The sequence below is a fragment of the Orbilia oligospora genome, assembly GCF_000225545.1.
Source record: "Orbilia oligospora ATCC 24927 unplaced genomic scaffold scaffold00081, whole genome shotgun sequence".
NCBI classification, from domain to species: Eukaryota; Fungi; Ascomycota; class Orbiliomycetes; order Orbiliales; family Orbiliaceae; genus Orbilia; species Orbilia oligospora.
Window position 1 is genome coordinate 623,199 of NW_011645638.1, and position 17,116 is coordinate 640,314.

General features: G+C 44.3%; 4 protein-coding genes across 4 annotated transcripts; 1 reads left to right on the plus strand and 3 right to left on the minus strand.

The window, feature by feature from the left end:
• On the minus strand, positions 1–1,154 carry AOL_s00081g178 (uncharacterized protein; the record flags this gene model as incomplete). The annotated part of the gene is made up of 4 exons (XM_011124996.1): positions 1–350; positions 466–515; positions 602–819; positions 909–1,154. 4 exons carry the CDS (start codon positions 1,152–1,154, stop codon positions 1–3), a joined length of 864 nt encoding a protein of 287 aa, XP_011123298.1.
• A 2,692-nt stretch (positions 1,155–3,846) lies between these two features.
• AOL_s00081g179 (uncharacterized protein) lies at positions 3,847–5,469 on the minus strand (the record flags this gene model as incomplete). Its single annotated transcript, XM_011124997.1, has 3 exons — positions 3,847–4,123; positions 4,228–4,519; positions 4,617–5,469. The coding sequence occupies 3 exons, from the start codon at positions 5,467–5,469 to the stop codon at positions 3,847–3,849; spliced, it is 1,422 nt and encodes a 473-aa protein (XP_011123299.1).
• Positions 5,470–6,170: 701 nt separating this feature from the next.
• On the minus strand, positions 6,171–7,638 carry AOL_s00081g180 (uncharacterized protein; the record flags this gene model as incomplete). Its single annotated transcript, XM_011124998.1, has 5 exons — positions 6,171–6,305; positions 6,371–6,942; positions 7,017–7,266; positions 7,334–7,403; positions 7,604–7,638. The coding sequence occupies 5 exons, from the start codon at positions 7,636–7,638 to the stop codon at positions 6,171–6,173; spliced, it is 1,062 nt and encodes a 353-aa protein (XP_011123300.1).
• A 2,417-nt stretch (positions 7,639–10,055) lies between these two features.
• Positions 10,056–11,399, plus strand: AOL_s00081g181 (uncharacterized protein; the record flags this gene model as incomplete). The annotated part of the gene is made up of 2 exons (XM_011124999.1): positions 10,056–10,944; positions 11,005–11,399. 2 exons carry the CDS (start codon positions 10,056–10,058, stop codon positions 11,397–11,399), a joined length of 1,284 nt encoding a protein of 427 aa, XP_011123301.1.
• Positions 11,400–17,116: the final 5,717 nt, after the last annotated feature.

The following is a 17,116-nucleotide window of genomic DNA, read 5'->3' on the forward strand; positions in this document are numbered from 1 at the left end:
TTACAAGTTCTCCTGGTTAAACCTGCACCATCCAGACCTGCCAACAAGATGTTCACGCTTAACTTTAACCCTTAGGGACGCTGGAACAGTCGGGGAATCAGGAAGACGGCCAACACAAGTGCCGCCATAGGTGTAATACTGAGCACCAAATCTGGTCTTAATCAAGTTAAGCTGGTTGTTGAAGCAGCCGGTAGTAGCACCTGGAGCGACTGCGGGTAGAAGACCAGTGTTGATGTTGTAGAGAACAGCAATGCTCATCTCGGCAAATTCTTCGTGGCGACCTGCAGTGTTACCGTAGTTGCTGATGCTGCAAGTGTCGGTGGCGAGAGCATTAACGAATGCTGGCTTTGCTGTTATTGAGACCTCTCAGTTAGCTCCATTTTCTATTTCCTCAAATATTTGGTGATATGGTTGCATTTAAATGTGAAATCCAGCATTCTACTAAAAGGGTAGGTTCCCGCTTACAGGAATAATCCTGGCCGAAGACATCGGCTCTGTTGTCAATCAAATGGCCACTATAAATATCATACATCGTTAGTCTAGCACACATAAAAGAGTCTTTTCATAAGAATATAAAATAAACGAGATTTAATTCACTTACACTTCATGGGCATAAGTTGGGATTGGGCAGTCTCCAGCAACCATAAGATCTCCATCATCGGGAGCAGCGCAACAGCAGGCGCCGTTCGGGTTGGGAACGATCATTGGGTGACGGACCATGCTTCTCATATGCACTGGCATACGGCCGAAGATATCAGCAGAACGTCCGATATGGACTGGAGCGGTTTCACATCTGCAGAAGACCCATGGGCGGTCACACTATACACATTCAGAGTTATGAAGGTCAGTATATGTGTATCCCCAAAAAACAACTACATTATATTAGCAGGAATTATTTTTTTACTTACATCTTGATAAGTCACATTGTAGACCTGGACTTGGCTGGGTTGACACCCACGAGACGCCATTTGGACGGCGCAAGAGCTTGGAAGAGACCCAGCTGGCCATTGGACAACGGTATGGGGGACCCAGACGGAGGCGTCTTGAATTGGTTGATTGAAATAAGTTCCAATATCTGGGTACGCAACCATAGAATGAAATGGTTGAGCCACCACAGTTGAGGCGAAGAAAAGAGCTGCTGCGAATTGCTTCATCGTGGAAAACCTTGTACAGTGAAGGTAGACACAAGATATTGATATTATATTAAAATTAAGGATGGAACTTAGATTTAATGATTTAGGACGATACTGTTCTGCTGCCTGCTTCCTTTGCTGTGATGGAGAGTCGTAATTAATTGGGATTCGAGGGCTCTTTTATAGCCAGAATATTTGAACTCATCATTCAGCATGTGTTCATTGTATCTATTTTGTATCACTAATCTTCTCTGATAAAATATCGATATGGTGTCGATGCCCGCTAGAAACTTGATACTGATGGCCAAACGCCAAGCTAAACGGGCTCTGATTATCTCGTAAACTGGTCTCCACAGTGCAGAGTCCGAAGTTGTGCATTGGACAATTCCACGAGGGTGCTTCGGCGATAGCCGCTGAGATATCCTGTACATGTATACATCGGATGCCCACATATGTGAATTGTCATTGAGAACCGAGGACTGCATATGGTGGTTGGTAGAGCTCGAGTAGTCCTTAGTAATTTTGAACTGCACGATCGTACGATATCGCGATTTAGTATACAGTAAAGCTATGACTGGCTGCCTCCACAAGGCTAGGTTAAGGTAGCTCCGGTCGCAATTCTCACCGGAAGCGCGAGAGGCGTCTTTCATTCATATTGCCCATGACGCTTGGTTTAGGTAATTATAACACAGTATTCCCAGTTGTTTGTCACAACCTGAAGGTTGGATTAGTCTAGTTGAGGTTGGATGATTGATTTGCAGTTTTCATTTCGAATTCTTCCGGGTGAGCTTCCAGGTCTGGGTACGAGACAACCGGGTGAGGTTTATATTGCATGATGCATGGATAGTGTTCCGATCGCGATACCGATCACACCCACATTGGATGGATGCGAGGTAACACGGCATTCAGTATCCCAGTATCCGCCGAACAATAGTATTCTTTCAACTTTTTGGATTCGAGTAGCTCGAATAATTGACATACGCCTGAGCTCTCACCGGACGTACGTGGCGCAGCCAAATTCACTAATTGGGCAAATATTCGAATTCAAATATTTAAATTTCTTCTGCACGATTATATCCCTCCTGTCACCGAGAATACGAGAGCGCACATGAGCCAAAGACTTGGCATCGCCTTTTTCATAACCACGTAACGCCTATCATGTGATGTTGGAGGTTTCTTTATTTTACTAGAGCGATTCAATTGATCAAGATTCGATATATCCGAGTTCCGGGTGCCGGATGGCAAGACCCCCACAGCAGTGGTCCGTGTTGCCTGTTGGATTTTCCTGCAGAATGTTCGTATATAGCCCTGTCCCTGCTCGCTAGGATGCAAGCCACTAGGCATGATCGTGAGTCGACAGATTGATTGGTACTAATTCGTTTTGATGTTACATACATACAACGGCTGAACGAAAATTTCCAGGCGTATGTCCTAGCTAGGCCTGAAGGAGTTGATCCTGAAGTTCTGCTGAAGGAGTGCAAAAAAATTGTGCCCCAATGCATTGCGCATACTGGGCCCGAAATTTTGCGCGTCAGATAAATTCATTGGCTCTATAGGATTTTTGGGATGTAGACGAGTAAGCTTCTATAGGCTATTCCTGTATACCACAATTGCTATACTTTGGTGAATTATGAATTATATATATTCGTAACGGACCTTAACGTATGAAGTCTTAAGATCTCACGCTTAGATATAGGTAGGTATATAATATAGGTTATTGCGGCGGCTTATCTAAGCTTACAAAAAATAATATCCTCTAGTATATATCTTCAGCCAATGGGTAACGGCCTCTTGATCAGTTGATTAATCCATAACCCCCAAATTTAAGGCTGTATATAACTTCTCTTCCGTGCCGACAGTCCACTATTGTTATCGCATTTTACCTTGTTTCCCTCGCTTAAACGGGCACTAAAGGAAAAACCTCATCTTAAATACGAGCTTCCGCTCCCGTAATTCACTAAGATACCGGACCGTCTTTTTAAATTCTATTAATCATCGACGGAATCCTCAGTGGGGCTCTTTTTAAATTCTAGTTCCCCGAGACAATTCACAAAACGAACACGAGGTTGGGCTTTTACCCGGATAAATTTCTTGTCAAATAGGATGTTGTAGCGTTTACACAGGTTATCGTTTTTGTAGTCGCTTGGACCCGCAGAGTTTCATGTTCTTATGATACTTGAGGTTATAAAAGCTAACCGATTGAGGCTTTCCGGTGGGTTTAAGCTCGAGCCATATGATTGTCGCATCATGGAGGTTTATTATTAGGTACGGCGAAAACCTAGTATGGTACGTATGTACCCCCAACAACAATGAGGACGATTACTCATCAGCTCTATTGATAAGAGGAGGGGGTATGTAATACTATAGGGTTACTATGGAGCCAAATTCTGGCAAGAGTGTAGGGCAATATGTTGAGTAACGGTCCCACGTGGTTTTCTCCTTGTCTTTGAATTGTTGCATTTGAAGGTCTTGGTGCTTTCATGTTCGTATAGACTGGCCCAACAAATCCTTTTGGTGATAAAATTAAATATCTAGGGGGACGATATCTGTGGAAATGCGTCGATGGGGGGTATTTGAACTCCCCCCTCTGAAGTTCGAGTATCAGATATACTTGTCATAGCTTGCAATCGTTGCCAATGTAAATGTATCCAGATGCATTGCGAAGTCTGGTTTGAGACAACCAGATATATCATGGGTATGATCCCCTTCAAAGTTAAACTGAAAAATCTTGCAATTCTTGCAAATATTCTTCAACTTCCTCCTCCTCCTCCAATTCAGGCTCAATAGGCCATACTTCACGCTGCCCAGAGTCGGAGGGCGATCTTCTTCGTATTATTTTCCCTTTCGCATTGCTATTCTTTGTTCCTCTATTCTTCGCTTGCCTCTCCTTTGTGTCTCTTGACCGCTTTGACTGGTTTTTGTATCTTAAAATCTTCTCTGGCGCCACGTTACCCTCATCAACATCGCCAGCTGATCGATTCCCCCGCCTTCTTTATAGTAGTTATAGTGTTCTGTGTCGTAACTACGGTATTTAAACTCAACTCGTTTGTCCCACATATCGCTACTACTCCACTCGGAAAATGTATATCCATACATTTTCAACCTCCAGTGATCCCACAGACAAGCCGTTCCGTTGATCTCACCGGTTTTCGGACTCTTGAGCCACATCTTCTTCCCATCTCTCGTATATCGGTCCGGATTTTCATTGTACCACGGATCGAATTGGGTGAAGAATGCAAAGATAGTATCCCATGAATCAGGACCGAGCGGACTTTGTCCAGTCGTTTTTAAAATCCGTTGGACCCGCGATAAGTGGTTTTTGTCGTATTTTCCGTCAATCCATGAAATAATATTATCGGGAAAGTCAAAATTTAGGACCAGGTTCGCTGTTATAAGTTTAAGCCTCTTTGATTAGTAAAAAGGCTTCTTTAATCCTGGAGAACGGCAATTCTATCCGGGGATGTTGTCAGAGGTGCCACTTACGAATAGACAAGCGATCCTCTGGCACTCCATCATCATAATACCCCAAATCATCATCCCATATCTCCATCTCTTCATTGTGCCCCCCAGCCTTTTCAATCCGAGCAAGTAAAAACTCACGTATAGCTCTAACCGCCATCACACTCCAAGAGCCCCACAGCCCAGATATGGAGGACATGACAGCCTCGTAAGGTACATTCTGTGAGATCTCAAGCCCCACGAAGAATCTATAGATACCCTCAATTATCCTTTCCTCCTCCGTTTCACTTACTAAAAAGTAACCATCCGATTCATTCCTGATTTTATATTTTTCCAATGAACCCGGTGGATCTGGTGCTATCCTTGTCAATTCGTATTTCACGAATCTTTGAAAGATACCGACGATTGTTCTGTGGTATTTTATAATGGCCTTTTCATCCTCCTTCCGAATTTTGATATTATCACACACTTTGGGCGTGTTGAAGTCATGGGAGAGTACCTTTGCGAAGTCCGTAAACTGTGAAGGGGTGGAACTATACACGGGCCAACCAGCATATTCTGGACTTTTGAAGTTCTCAAGGAGAGAGCGAGACTCGGGGTATGTGATATATTCCAGTATAGCCTTCAAAGGCAGCGCTAATTTGTCCTCATGTGTATGCAATTGCTGGTAGTACTGGGTAAGCCACAGGGCTTCCCGAGAGTACCGTGTAAGAGCCTCGGTAAGATATACAGAGGATTCAACCAGCGATTGGTGTTTTACGAATACGGTTTCATAATTTGAGGATGCTCGGCATAGTGATTTTAAACTTCGAACGGTTGGGAGGGAAGTTAGGATTATGAATTTTATGTCGACAGGAAGGGATTCTAGTGTTGTCATCTTGTTGGAATTTTTAGCCCGGTCTAGCTTCGTCGGTAGTACTAGTATAGTACATAGTATAACAGATCTCTGACAGCTTCTGATCCCTCGAGGTAAGAAGAATAAAGTCAAAACGTTTGGTTGCAGGATGTTAGCGAGTATCGATCACAATTGAATACTTACTTATATGGCCAAATAGCCCGGCTTGGCCAGCTGTCATATTCTTGACTAAGTTAATATACTGCCTGAAGTTAAGGCTAGGGTACCTAGGGTGAGCAATCTGTTCAGCTAATTAAGCGACGCCTAGGCCTCACAAGCTTTATAATTAGGTGATCAGGTTTCCTAAATCCGATTACCAGGCTGTATTGTAAAATGCATAGACAATTTGCGTGAAATAGTTCCATTCGAATTTGATCTACGCAAATTCTCTATCTACATCTAATATCCCTAGACGCCATTCTGAAGAACAACCGTAAAACAAAAGAAGGAAAGAAACAGGATTGAACGAAGAAAACGTCTATTCTTCTATCGTCTAATCAGTAGAAAACCGCAAAGAATTCTAGAATTTTAGAAACTAGAAAAAAAGTACTCCCAAGGAGATAACTAGTAATACCCGATTGACCCCGTTATCCCAAATGCATGATCTTATAGTAAACCCAAAAGAGAGATGAGCGTGTATGTTTGTGTGAATGAGAAGAAGAAGGCGTGGAACCGAAAAGGGTTTACGCGGTAGCATCGTCGAAAACAATAGCGGCTTTGATTGCGCTCTTGTTCTTCATAGACTCGAGACATTCTTCCCATTGTTCGAGCTTGAAGACCTTATTGACAATACCCTTAACTTTGACCTTGCCGGAGTCCTAGAATTATAATATTAGTATTTAAAAACATATAAGCATTAGCTTCTGTGAGTGTGAGTACATACCAAATAGCTGATAGCCGCTGGAAACATGTAAGTCTCCGAAAAGCTTCCAATGATAGTTAATTCGTCACCAAAAATCCTGGATGGCGACCATGTAACTCTTGCGGCGCTCGAGTAAACACCATAAACCACTAATTTACCTCCACGACGAACGTAATTAATTGATTCCTCCAGGATAGCAGGAGAACCGGTCGCCTCAACAACGATGTCAAATCCATATGGGTTGTCGGCCTTCAATTGCTCCAATTGCTTCGCACTCTCAGCTTTATCTCTTGAGAGATCGATGTACTCATCTGCAGCCTCTACTTCACGGGCGAGGTCCATCTTGAGACCCTTGGGTGCAGCCATAACAACGTGGCAGCCGCCGTTCTGTCGAAGCATCTGTGAAAGTACGAGGCCTGTTGGGCCGGCACCGAACATCAAAACTGAAGAGCCGAGCTTTGGAGCAATCTTCTCGAGGCCATGGGCGGCGCAAGAAGCGGGTTCGAGGAGAGTAGCGTCAACGTCGCTGAGATTTTTGATCTTGAAGACCTTGCCAGCTGGGTAGGCACAGTATTCCGCGAAACCACCGTCCACTATATCACAGAAAAAAGAGAAATTAGGAACAATTGATACTAGTATTGTGACAAAGGATCATGAGAGTCCATACTTGTAACACCGTGAGCATTGAAGTTCTCACACAGCAATAGCTGTCCTCGACGGCAGTAGAAGCACTCATTGCAGAGTTCTGAGTTATCAGCAACAACTCGCTCGCCGACTGTGAATCCTTTAACATCCTTGCCAACAGCTGCGACGATACCGACTGTTTCATGACCGGGGATAAGAGGGAACTTGGCGATGAATTCGCCTTCGTGGATGTGCAAGTCTGTACCGCATACACCGCAGGCTCTGACTTTAATCTATAAACATCGTTACACCTGTGAGTAACTGCACACTGTTAAATCTGATTGAGAAGGATATAATTACCAGGATATCACCATCTCTAACTGTAGGCAGTGGAACTTCGACGATTCCGAATTTTTCTGGCTGCTCGTATCTGATAATTCCAGGTTAGCACTGATGTTAAAGAATTATAATGCATTTGCTGTCCATCATCACCCCCATATCGGAAACATTATCTTCCTCATCCTCCTCTGCGCGCTGCAACAACAACCCCCTCCGAAAGGGGGGAAAGAAAGAGTCCACAGTATAATGCCAGAAACAATAATTCAAGGGAAAAGGTAGAGAAATGCATACCTAAGAGCCTTCATGGTAGCTGGGAGTGTGATCATTTTGGCGGTTTTAAAGTTTATGTGATGATGGTATGTATAGTAACAATATAGATCTTTTATGGCTTTATTGACGAAATATTCACCCTAAGTTTAGAAAGCGCTCCAAAAGAACCGTATATCTAAAAGTTCAAGCTGATAGTATATGGAGAAGTTGAAATTGTGGAGAAGAAAGAGAAGATGGAGAAGATACAATTACGGATTGAGCAGAAGAAGCTGGGGGCCTCTCTGGTCTTTATAGATCAAATGGATGCAGCTAAGCTCTCCGAGATCAACCTTCTTTTCGAATTTTCATCCGGCCGAACTCTTGACTTTTCTTTTTTGCCTTACCGACAAAGTTTACTCTGCTTCATCCAAAGCACATCAAGCACCGTGTCTAGGATTCAATGCTACCAATGAAGGGGTAGCTGCCCGGAGAGCTGTTTATGCCATGCTACGAAGCTACGGAACACGGACGCAGGCTGGTTGGCCACTAGTCAAATGCAAGGGTCGTGACACCTCAAACAGCTCCAACATTGTGCACTAAATCTGCGACAGCGTCGAGAAATCTTCCAGGACGTCGGGTTCAAGTTGCTGAATCCGGAAATGATGAGTAGATATCACAAGCTTGCTTTCTGCTCAGGTTCATCGTCAACCTTCTCGTTAGTTATCGTGAACATGCCACTGAAATGCGATTTTGGCAAGATTATCAAGCTGCGTCTCCCTCTTCTATTTCGATCAATCACGACTAAATTATGGATACGGAAACTCGAGCGACAGCTAATCGGTTGAAGTAGCCATCGACCCGGTATTAAGAACACAAACAACCTCTGTTTGCCTTCGATTAATCACAACGACGGATATTCTTTTACAAAGTTTCTTTTATCCGTGATATCATGGAAGTACTACGATAAGATTCAAATATTCTTTCTTTTGGCTTCTATGTCTACCTCGGGAAATCCCCCGGTTTTGGTACATCAAATGCGTATCAGTGGTTGCGTACGCCAAGCCGTCTAATGTCCAGCTCGGAATCAGATGAGGCATATGGAGGAGAAAAATTCTGTGGTTGTCTGAGGTTGGAGCGGGTTCTGATACAAGGACATGCCGTTGACAGACTAGTTTTGGGGCGGGTGTGGCCTCTATCTTGGTCTTGATCTTGGACCGGATCTCGGTCGAGCGCGAGTTCGAGATATGCTATGCACCCGAAGATGTCGATATTTGATGTTCGAAGAGCCAATATCGATACCGCCTGTATATACATCGTCGAGCAAGCCCATTCGCAATTTCCTTAGTGTATCCGTGAAGCCCTTACTGTCGTCCAATCTATCCATATCCAACTTGAACTGTCCATCAGTTCCTGTAACTCATATCGACCGTTTCACAATGCACTAGACCCTGGTCCTGGGTTTGTTGGACTATGCGAACGCACAATGATGTCAATGGCGGGGGTGGAACCCTGGCATGCTCTTCCGAACTCCGTTCCTGTGCATGCTTGAGCTTACCTCGGACTCGAACTCGGGGATCAACAACCTTTCGACTCCTTTCAACTCCTTTAGTAATTGAAGCAGTCTTGGCCTTCACAGGGTCTTCCTTTTTTTTCTCAGTGGGCTCCTGAATATCATCAAGGTCAGGGTTTTTTTTTTGTGATGTATCATCTATGCTCGCGGATCATTTGGAATATGCATTGAGTATATACTCTCGCCCAAGACCATCTGCGAAACTTGCGCAGTGATTAGGACGGCCATCCCCGTCGTCGAGAAGAGTAACGCAAAAATTAACAAGATGGAGGAGTTGCTTGACGGCGAAGATGACGAAGATTCCGACTGGAGAGGATTACCTCCCGTTCCGCTAAGCTTGTAAACCTTCCTTCTGTCCCATTTCTTGTAAGCTGCCTTTTGCATTAAAAGCCTAAGGCTTTGTCATACTTTGCGAATTCAAGCCAGTTAAGCAGCGATTCCAGGTGCAAGTTCGCGCATGCATTGCAAGCCAACACAATATCATTAGGTAGAATGCGGCTCTGTGCGCGAGCCTAATACGGTAGTGTAGACTCCAAGCTTCGACAACCACACATTTTATACCGAAATGTTAAATATTATTCACAGATGGATGCAAATGTTTACAGACGAAATTCTAGTATGAGCAAAAGAGGAGGAGGGAATAATGGGCAATATCGGTATAACTCAGTACTGGACTTTAATAACTCATACCTCGTGTACGCGTATTCAGTGGCGCCATGGCGTTCAGTATTCGTCACCTATATGTTGAATTCTCAGCCGCACATTGGATCCTCCACCGCGCATTGGATCTCCAGCTGTAACTATGTGGAGAGAAGGCCTGCTGGTGCCAGGGCGAGCGTTACCTATATAATCAGAGGTCTTGGCTTCTTGGAAATTATGGTCTAGGCGTACTAATTAGTATACTGTTTCGACTTGATTCCCATTATGGCCGCCGCCCTTCTTATACCATTTTTTATCGCGCTTGTATCCGCCGTCCTTGAGACGACACATGCCAACGGCACCTGTCGAACTCTTTCTGCCTACGGCCAAGAACAAACTTGCCTCTATACAAACACTTTCAGGCCAGCTGAGAAAGCAATCCTTTTCGGGGCATTATGCGGCCTAGCACCTTACTTCAACAACTCTGACACTGGCCTGAGCTCAATTTGCCACGCCAATGAGGCTCATGTATATGTGCCAATCGTCGGCAACAAGTTCGCTAGCTCGGGAGAGAAATGCGACAGCGCTCCAGGACAGTACTGGCAGTACTACAATTATACGTGGGGGTGCTGTCTCTGTCCACCAGGTTGGATATCAGGGAATACGAACCCGCTATACTGCGGTCTCTATGAGGGGTGTATGAGATGCTCTGAGAAAGACGAACAGTTGGTTGTCAAGCGTCTCGACACTTTTACGACGATAGAATGTATAACGACCTCGACGACCTCGACGACCACGACGACCACGACGACCTCTACGACCTCTACCAGCTCTTGTGCAACGAGCGTAACATCCTTACGTAGCGCTCATCCACCACAAGCTTCCAATGCTATTTGTAAATCCAGCGAGTTTGCCAACTGTCCAAAAGCTCATAAAGTTCAGAAGAAGAACAGCAAAGGTAAGACCATCACGCAATTTGTGTGCAACAAGGATCCTACGGGTAAGACACTGGCTGGCTGTCCGAGCAAATGCTTTTTAAAAACGCCTCCGGCGTGCCCTCAAAAGTTCCCAAAGCGCTGCTGCTGGCCGGACCAGGACGGCATTAATTTTATAAGAGGCGCCGAGGGATTTTGCACCACATTCTACAACCAAGGTGACAACCGTAAAACGATAGGTAAGCGACCTCGGATTCTCCGCAGACGACACGTATAGTGATCCAAACGTTCTCTCTTAGGCTGGGGCCACAACTGCAACATCACGCAGTCCCTGTGCAATTCCCTGACCCTCCCTATCGATACATGCATTGGCGAAAACCTCTTCGCTGCCGATATTCAACGGCTTCTGCATGAAGCTTTCCGACCCCTTCCCAACGCAAAACTTTTGACCCAAGGGCAGCTAAATGCACTGCTAGACCTGGTGTACCAGTGTGGTAACAGTGCGATCGCAAAGGGGACACCTATTTGGAAAGACCTAGAAGCAAAGCGTGCAGATCTGGTTTGTGGACATATCACGGCTAAGGGCACTGGTAGCGCAAATTGTCAATCGTATAAGTCGAGGCGGTTAGCAGAGCAGGAGAAGTGCAAAGGAGGGAGTAAAGTTGCATTGGGATGTAGTTTTGCGCACGCTTAGGGTGTTATAGATATTTTAAAGGTAAAGAGCTACGAACTATAGAGTTAGCTTAGGGCTTTCAAAACAGAAAATTTTCTATTCTCTCTTTGATAAATTTATACCCTTGACAATTTTATAACTGCGTATATCCCTGCTTCGTATAATGGTACATATCGAGCCTTGAGATGTATATTGCAGGATTTCCACTTGCGATTTAAATTAGGCTATGGAAGTTTGTATTCGTCATTATTGTTAGGAATTTGATTGAGGTGGCTGTCGGGTGAAATGCAGGATGGGGGACTTTGTTGCATTTTGTGTGTGATATCCCAGATACAGCTTTTGCCAACACAGACGGCAAATCCCAGGTCTCACTCACTTTCATTGTATCAGTCAATGTTGCGACGACGTTCTTTCGGTTCTTGGGCTGCTCTTTGTTTATTTCCGTTTTCTCTGATCCGGTTTACTATCTTGCGGTCCTTTGGCAGTAGGCGGGTGCGGTTTAGTTGCATTATACGCCGTATATACACAAACATGGGATCGTTGCATCACGGAAGACCTCGCTTGACGTAGTAAACCCTTATGAACTAGCGGCCATATACCCCCGAAGACTCTGCAGTTGGTTGGTTTTATTTTAGAGAAGCTAGGGAGTTTGGTGCATTTAGATAAAAAGGATTAGCTGACCCTCTAAAAAGTCATAGTGGCAAGGATATCTTTTAGAGTATTTCTGACAATGGAAAGGTCATAGGTCTCGCAGGCACCCCTGGATCGGTCCGACGAGCATCTGGGCTAACTGGAGGATCACCAGGCTTTGATTTTCAATATGATACCACCATCAACGCTCCATACAACTCTAGTAACAAAACTTCCCTGGTTGTTTAAGTAGAAAATTATATAAAATATCAGTTACTTTTTTGTGCTGTTCCAAACTGTGGAATGAATGTTTGTAGTATATATTAACAAAAACCAGCTACTCAAAATAAACTAGTTTTACACAATATATCAATATATTAATAATATTTTTAAAGTTTGAATCTGTAAGAGATATAATCGTATGCGGTTCTTATCGAGTACCTGTTCTTATAGATATGGTATGCATGTAGCTATAGGTCATGTAAATGATTTTGAGTTCTACCAAGGGGTTTACTATATATAGTAAGCGCACTAACTAATAGGATGCGTGTTCTGTACTACATGCATGTATGATCTGGCAGAACGCCTTGCGCAGATACACTAACAAGTACGTTCTATTCGAAACGTGAACAGACGTAAGCTCTTGCAGCAGATTTTTTTGTTCGTCAGGTGTCGAGTCAACATGCAACATTGCGCCAATGCTCTAAACACCCAATCTAATGAAAATATTAATCTCTTTGAGAAATCTTGTTCATCTCAACTTTGCTTTCCCCATATTAGATAAATGATAAAACAAAACTTGAAATTTTAGAAAGTAGAAAGTTTTGCGAAATTTTACTATAAAGTCGACTAATCAAAAGAAACTTTAGCTCAAATGGTTCTCTATGTTATATAGTGTTTAATGGAAAAGTTGAAACCTCCCGTGACCTTCGCATTTGTTGATAGCATGCATCTCAAAGACAGACAATTTTGCTGGCATTCTTATCTTTTGCAGCCTTAAGAAGAGTTTCCTAAAGCTCACTAAATGGGTCAGTGAAGCCTTCTCCAGTGCTCTTGAACTCGTCCACAATTACCTTGGAGAGTAAAATAGGCCGTTTTATAAAAATCTGATGTAGGATGTATATGCAACATAGGGCGCTAACAACGCTCTTCTGATCATGCAAGTCGTCCTTAAAGAAAAAGTAACAGGTTGTTTTTGGATTCAGTGTCTAAAAGAATGTGGTCAATCAAGTACTTTGCAAGAACCGACTTTCCACAGCCAGGACCTGCAGATATCCAAAGCATGCTTGGGGACCCACCTCTTTTGTCAGGCTTGGAAAAAGTTCATGACTGATAGCCCACTCACATGTTCCGGGAATTGAGGTATAATAAATATTATGCATATATGCCCGTGTACGAGCTCGCGTGCCCCGATTTTCCGTATTCACAAGCAATGGAGATCGGTAGCCTGAAAGGTATAATTTCTACACTATTTAGATTTTGGTGTGGAGTTATCTGTATAATAGTGATCTCTGGTTTACGAGATAAAGTGATCTCGAAATGAACTTCTTTTCGAGATTTCATCGTTTGTTAATATGAAATTTAAAAGCGACACAGCGTTTTCAGCGTAATTCATTCTAGCTAACATCCTGTGCGTTCGCGTTCGCGTTGACTTAATTACTGTCAGCCGTGCGTCCTCTGCACGAGGCTTCGAAACTTCAGTACAAAAATTTCTCAATTGCATGCCATGGAGCAATCAGCCACGCTGCTGGCCTTGCAGAAAAGGAGCCAATGATTTTAACCCATCCTGCAGATTGACTCTAGCTTCAACGATTTGACAGTGGGCAAACAAGGCTTGGAAAATATGTATATGTATATATAGCTATATAGAGAGAGAAGAGTATACTATAGGATTTGGCTGTTCAGATGCTCTTGCGACCTCGTCACATCACAGCATTCGTCCTGATATCCTCTAAAGTTTTTTTTCTATCCTCCGATTTTTCAGCCCTTCTACGTATTAGAATTAAGCTACGCAGCGCTCGTTGGAGCTATTGAGCCCACGAGATATATCGATATACCCCGCGTCAAAACCCAGCCCCGCATTTACGCGCAGGCGCCACGATACCAAAAAGTTTAAACTTCCAGTTATAATACGGCGGCCTGCCTTCCGTAACACTTACTCGGATGGAATCCCAGATTAAACTATCTCATGAAGACTACCATATTGGGTGGATATGCGCTCTGCCTAAGGAGAGGACGGCGGCGAGTGTGATGTTAGATCAGACCCATCAAAAGCTTCGCGTTCCGGCAAACGACCAGAACACATACACCCTGGGAACCATTGGCAAACATAGCGTCGTTATAGCATGCCTACCAAAAGGGGCAATCGGTACAAATGAAGCAGCGACCGTCGTGGCACAAATGTTTAGCACTTTCCCGTCGATTAAAATTGTACTTATGGTTGGGATCGGTGGCGGCATCCCGCCTAAGGTTAGACTGGGCGACGTCGTTGTTGGTACTGAAGTGATCCAGTGGGATTTCGGCAAGGCGGAAGATAATGGTGTATTCAAACTTACCAGCAAACCAAAACAACCTCCGCGCGCGCTGCTGACCGTCATATCGGAACTGGAAAGCGAACATGATCTGGGTGAATCGAAGATACCTCAGTATCTAAACGATGTAAAAGCAAAATTCCCACCAAAGGTGATAGCAAAGTACGGATGGTCCGAGTCTCTTAAAGACCCTTTGTCGGCGCCAGACCCTTTGTCGGCGCTGCAAACGGTTTTCAACTTAGGGAATCAGTCAGCGGGGAGCGATCAAATTTCCGAACCTCAGAAAAAACCTAGAGACGTCAACATCCATTATGGTTTGATTGCCTCTGGCAATCAAGTCATCAAGGATGCCAAGCGCCGTGACGGTATCAACAAGGAGCTCGATGGAAATGTCTTGTGCGTTGAAATGGAGGCAGCAGGATTGTCGAGTTTCCCGTGTATCGTAATTCGGGGCATCTGCGACTATGCTGATGCGGGGAAAAATAAGGATTGGCAGGAATATGCTGCACTTGTAGCAGCGGCATACGCAAAAGAGCTTTTGGAACATATACAACCAAGTATCGTTGATCAAGAACGCCCAGTAAGAGAAGTCCTCAGTCAGGGTTAGTTTTTATTTTCTTTTACGTTCTGTACATCCTAAATTATAAAAATAGTTAAAGCAAATTGCAAACCGCTGACTTTCTTGGTGTACTAGTGTGTGGTGATGTTGCGGCCATAAGATCCCGACTCGATGGAAAAGAAGACCTTGAGATCTTGAACTGGATTACGCCAATTGATTATGGCCCCCAACATAGCGACTATTTGAGAAGGCGACAACCGGGAACTGGAGAATGGCTTCTAACCTCCGATGAATATAACACCTGGCTCGAATCTAAGTATGTGTTGTTTTGCCCCGGCATCCCCGGAGCAGGGAAGACTATTCTTACATCAATCATCATCGATAACTTGATGACCCGATTCAACAGCGATTCAACAGTTGGCATCGCATACGTCTATTGTAATTTCAATCGGAGTCATGAACAAAAACTCGACAACTTGCTGGCGAGTTTACTAAAACAGCTAGCAGCACAGAGCCAATCTGCTCTACCAGATAGTGTCAAGAAACTGCATAAAAGCCACCTCGCTCAAAAAACTCGGCCATCGGACCAGGACATAATTAATACTCTGAGGTCCATGATTAAGACATATTCAAGAGTCTTCGTCATTGTCGACGCACTCGATGAATATCCAGCATCCAATGGCCGGGCGAAATTCCTCACCGAACTTTTTCACTTACACGACGAGTACGGCGTGAATATCTTTGCTACTTCTAGGTTCATTCCTGAGATCGCGGAGATATTTGAGCGCGGAACCATGCCCGAGAGTAGGGCAACGGTCGAGATCCGCGCCCATGATGAGGACGTGCGAAACTATTTGGACGGTGAGATCTCTCAACTGGGAGATAACTTGTTGGAGGAGTATCGGGAGCATATCAAAACTGAAATTGCAAACGCGGCTCGTGGGATGTAAGTTGTTATCTTGTGATCTTAAAATCTTTCTGGTGGGACTATGCGAAGTGGCTGTTTTCGCGTATGTACAAGAGGCTCATCAAATACCGTTTGGCAGGTTTCTTCTCGCGCAGTTTCACTTTCAACGAGTCAAAGATAGCACCACAGCTAAAAAGTTAAAAGCGGCTTTGAAAACGCTGCCAAGTGGAAATGAGGGATATGATCATGCTTATGAAAACGCTATGAAGAGAATCCAAACATACAACTCAGACTCCAGAAATTTAGCAACCGACGTCTTGTCCTGGATTACCTGTGCAAGGAGGGCGCTCACTACGTTGGAACTCCAGCATGCGATGGCAACAGAAGTTAATGAGCGTGAATTTGACGAAGAAAACATCCCCGAAGTTAACAAAATGGTTTCCTTATGTGCTGGATTAATTACGATTGATGAAGAGAGCAATATCATTCGATTAGTTCATTACACGACACAAGAATACTTTGAACGGACTTGGGTGGAATGGTTCCCCAAGGCCCAAATCGATATTACAGAGAGATGCGTTACTTATCTATTATACGATAATATCCTTGACGAAAACCTCGATTCGTTCTATTCTAATGATGGGAAGATACTAAAATCGAAGGCTCTGTGTATATATGCGGCGCAGAATTGGGGACATCATGCTCGCATATCTGCGACTGGGGATACGCCGCTAATATCCGGTTTACTTGAGGATAAAGTCGCGCTATTGGTCTGCAATGATCTTATGAATCGGGGGGCCCGTGGGGGTCGTGGCTGGAGAACTTTTGGGGATATGAAAGGAGTGCACTTTGCAGCATATTTTGGATTGTGGAAATCGCTGTCAGCTATGATCGGCAAGGGTGCTAAACTGGAGGCTAAGGATTACATGGGGAGAACCCCGCTGCATTGGGCAGCATCAGAAGGACACGAGGTAGTAACGGGAGTGCTGGTGGACAATGGCGTTGATTTGGAGGCTAAGAGCGACGGGAGGACTTCGCTGGAATGGGCAGTATTAAGAGGGCACGAGACAATTGTAAGACTGCTGGTGGATAAGGGCGCTGACTTGGAGGC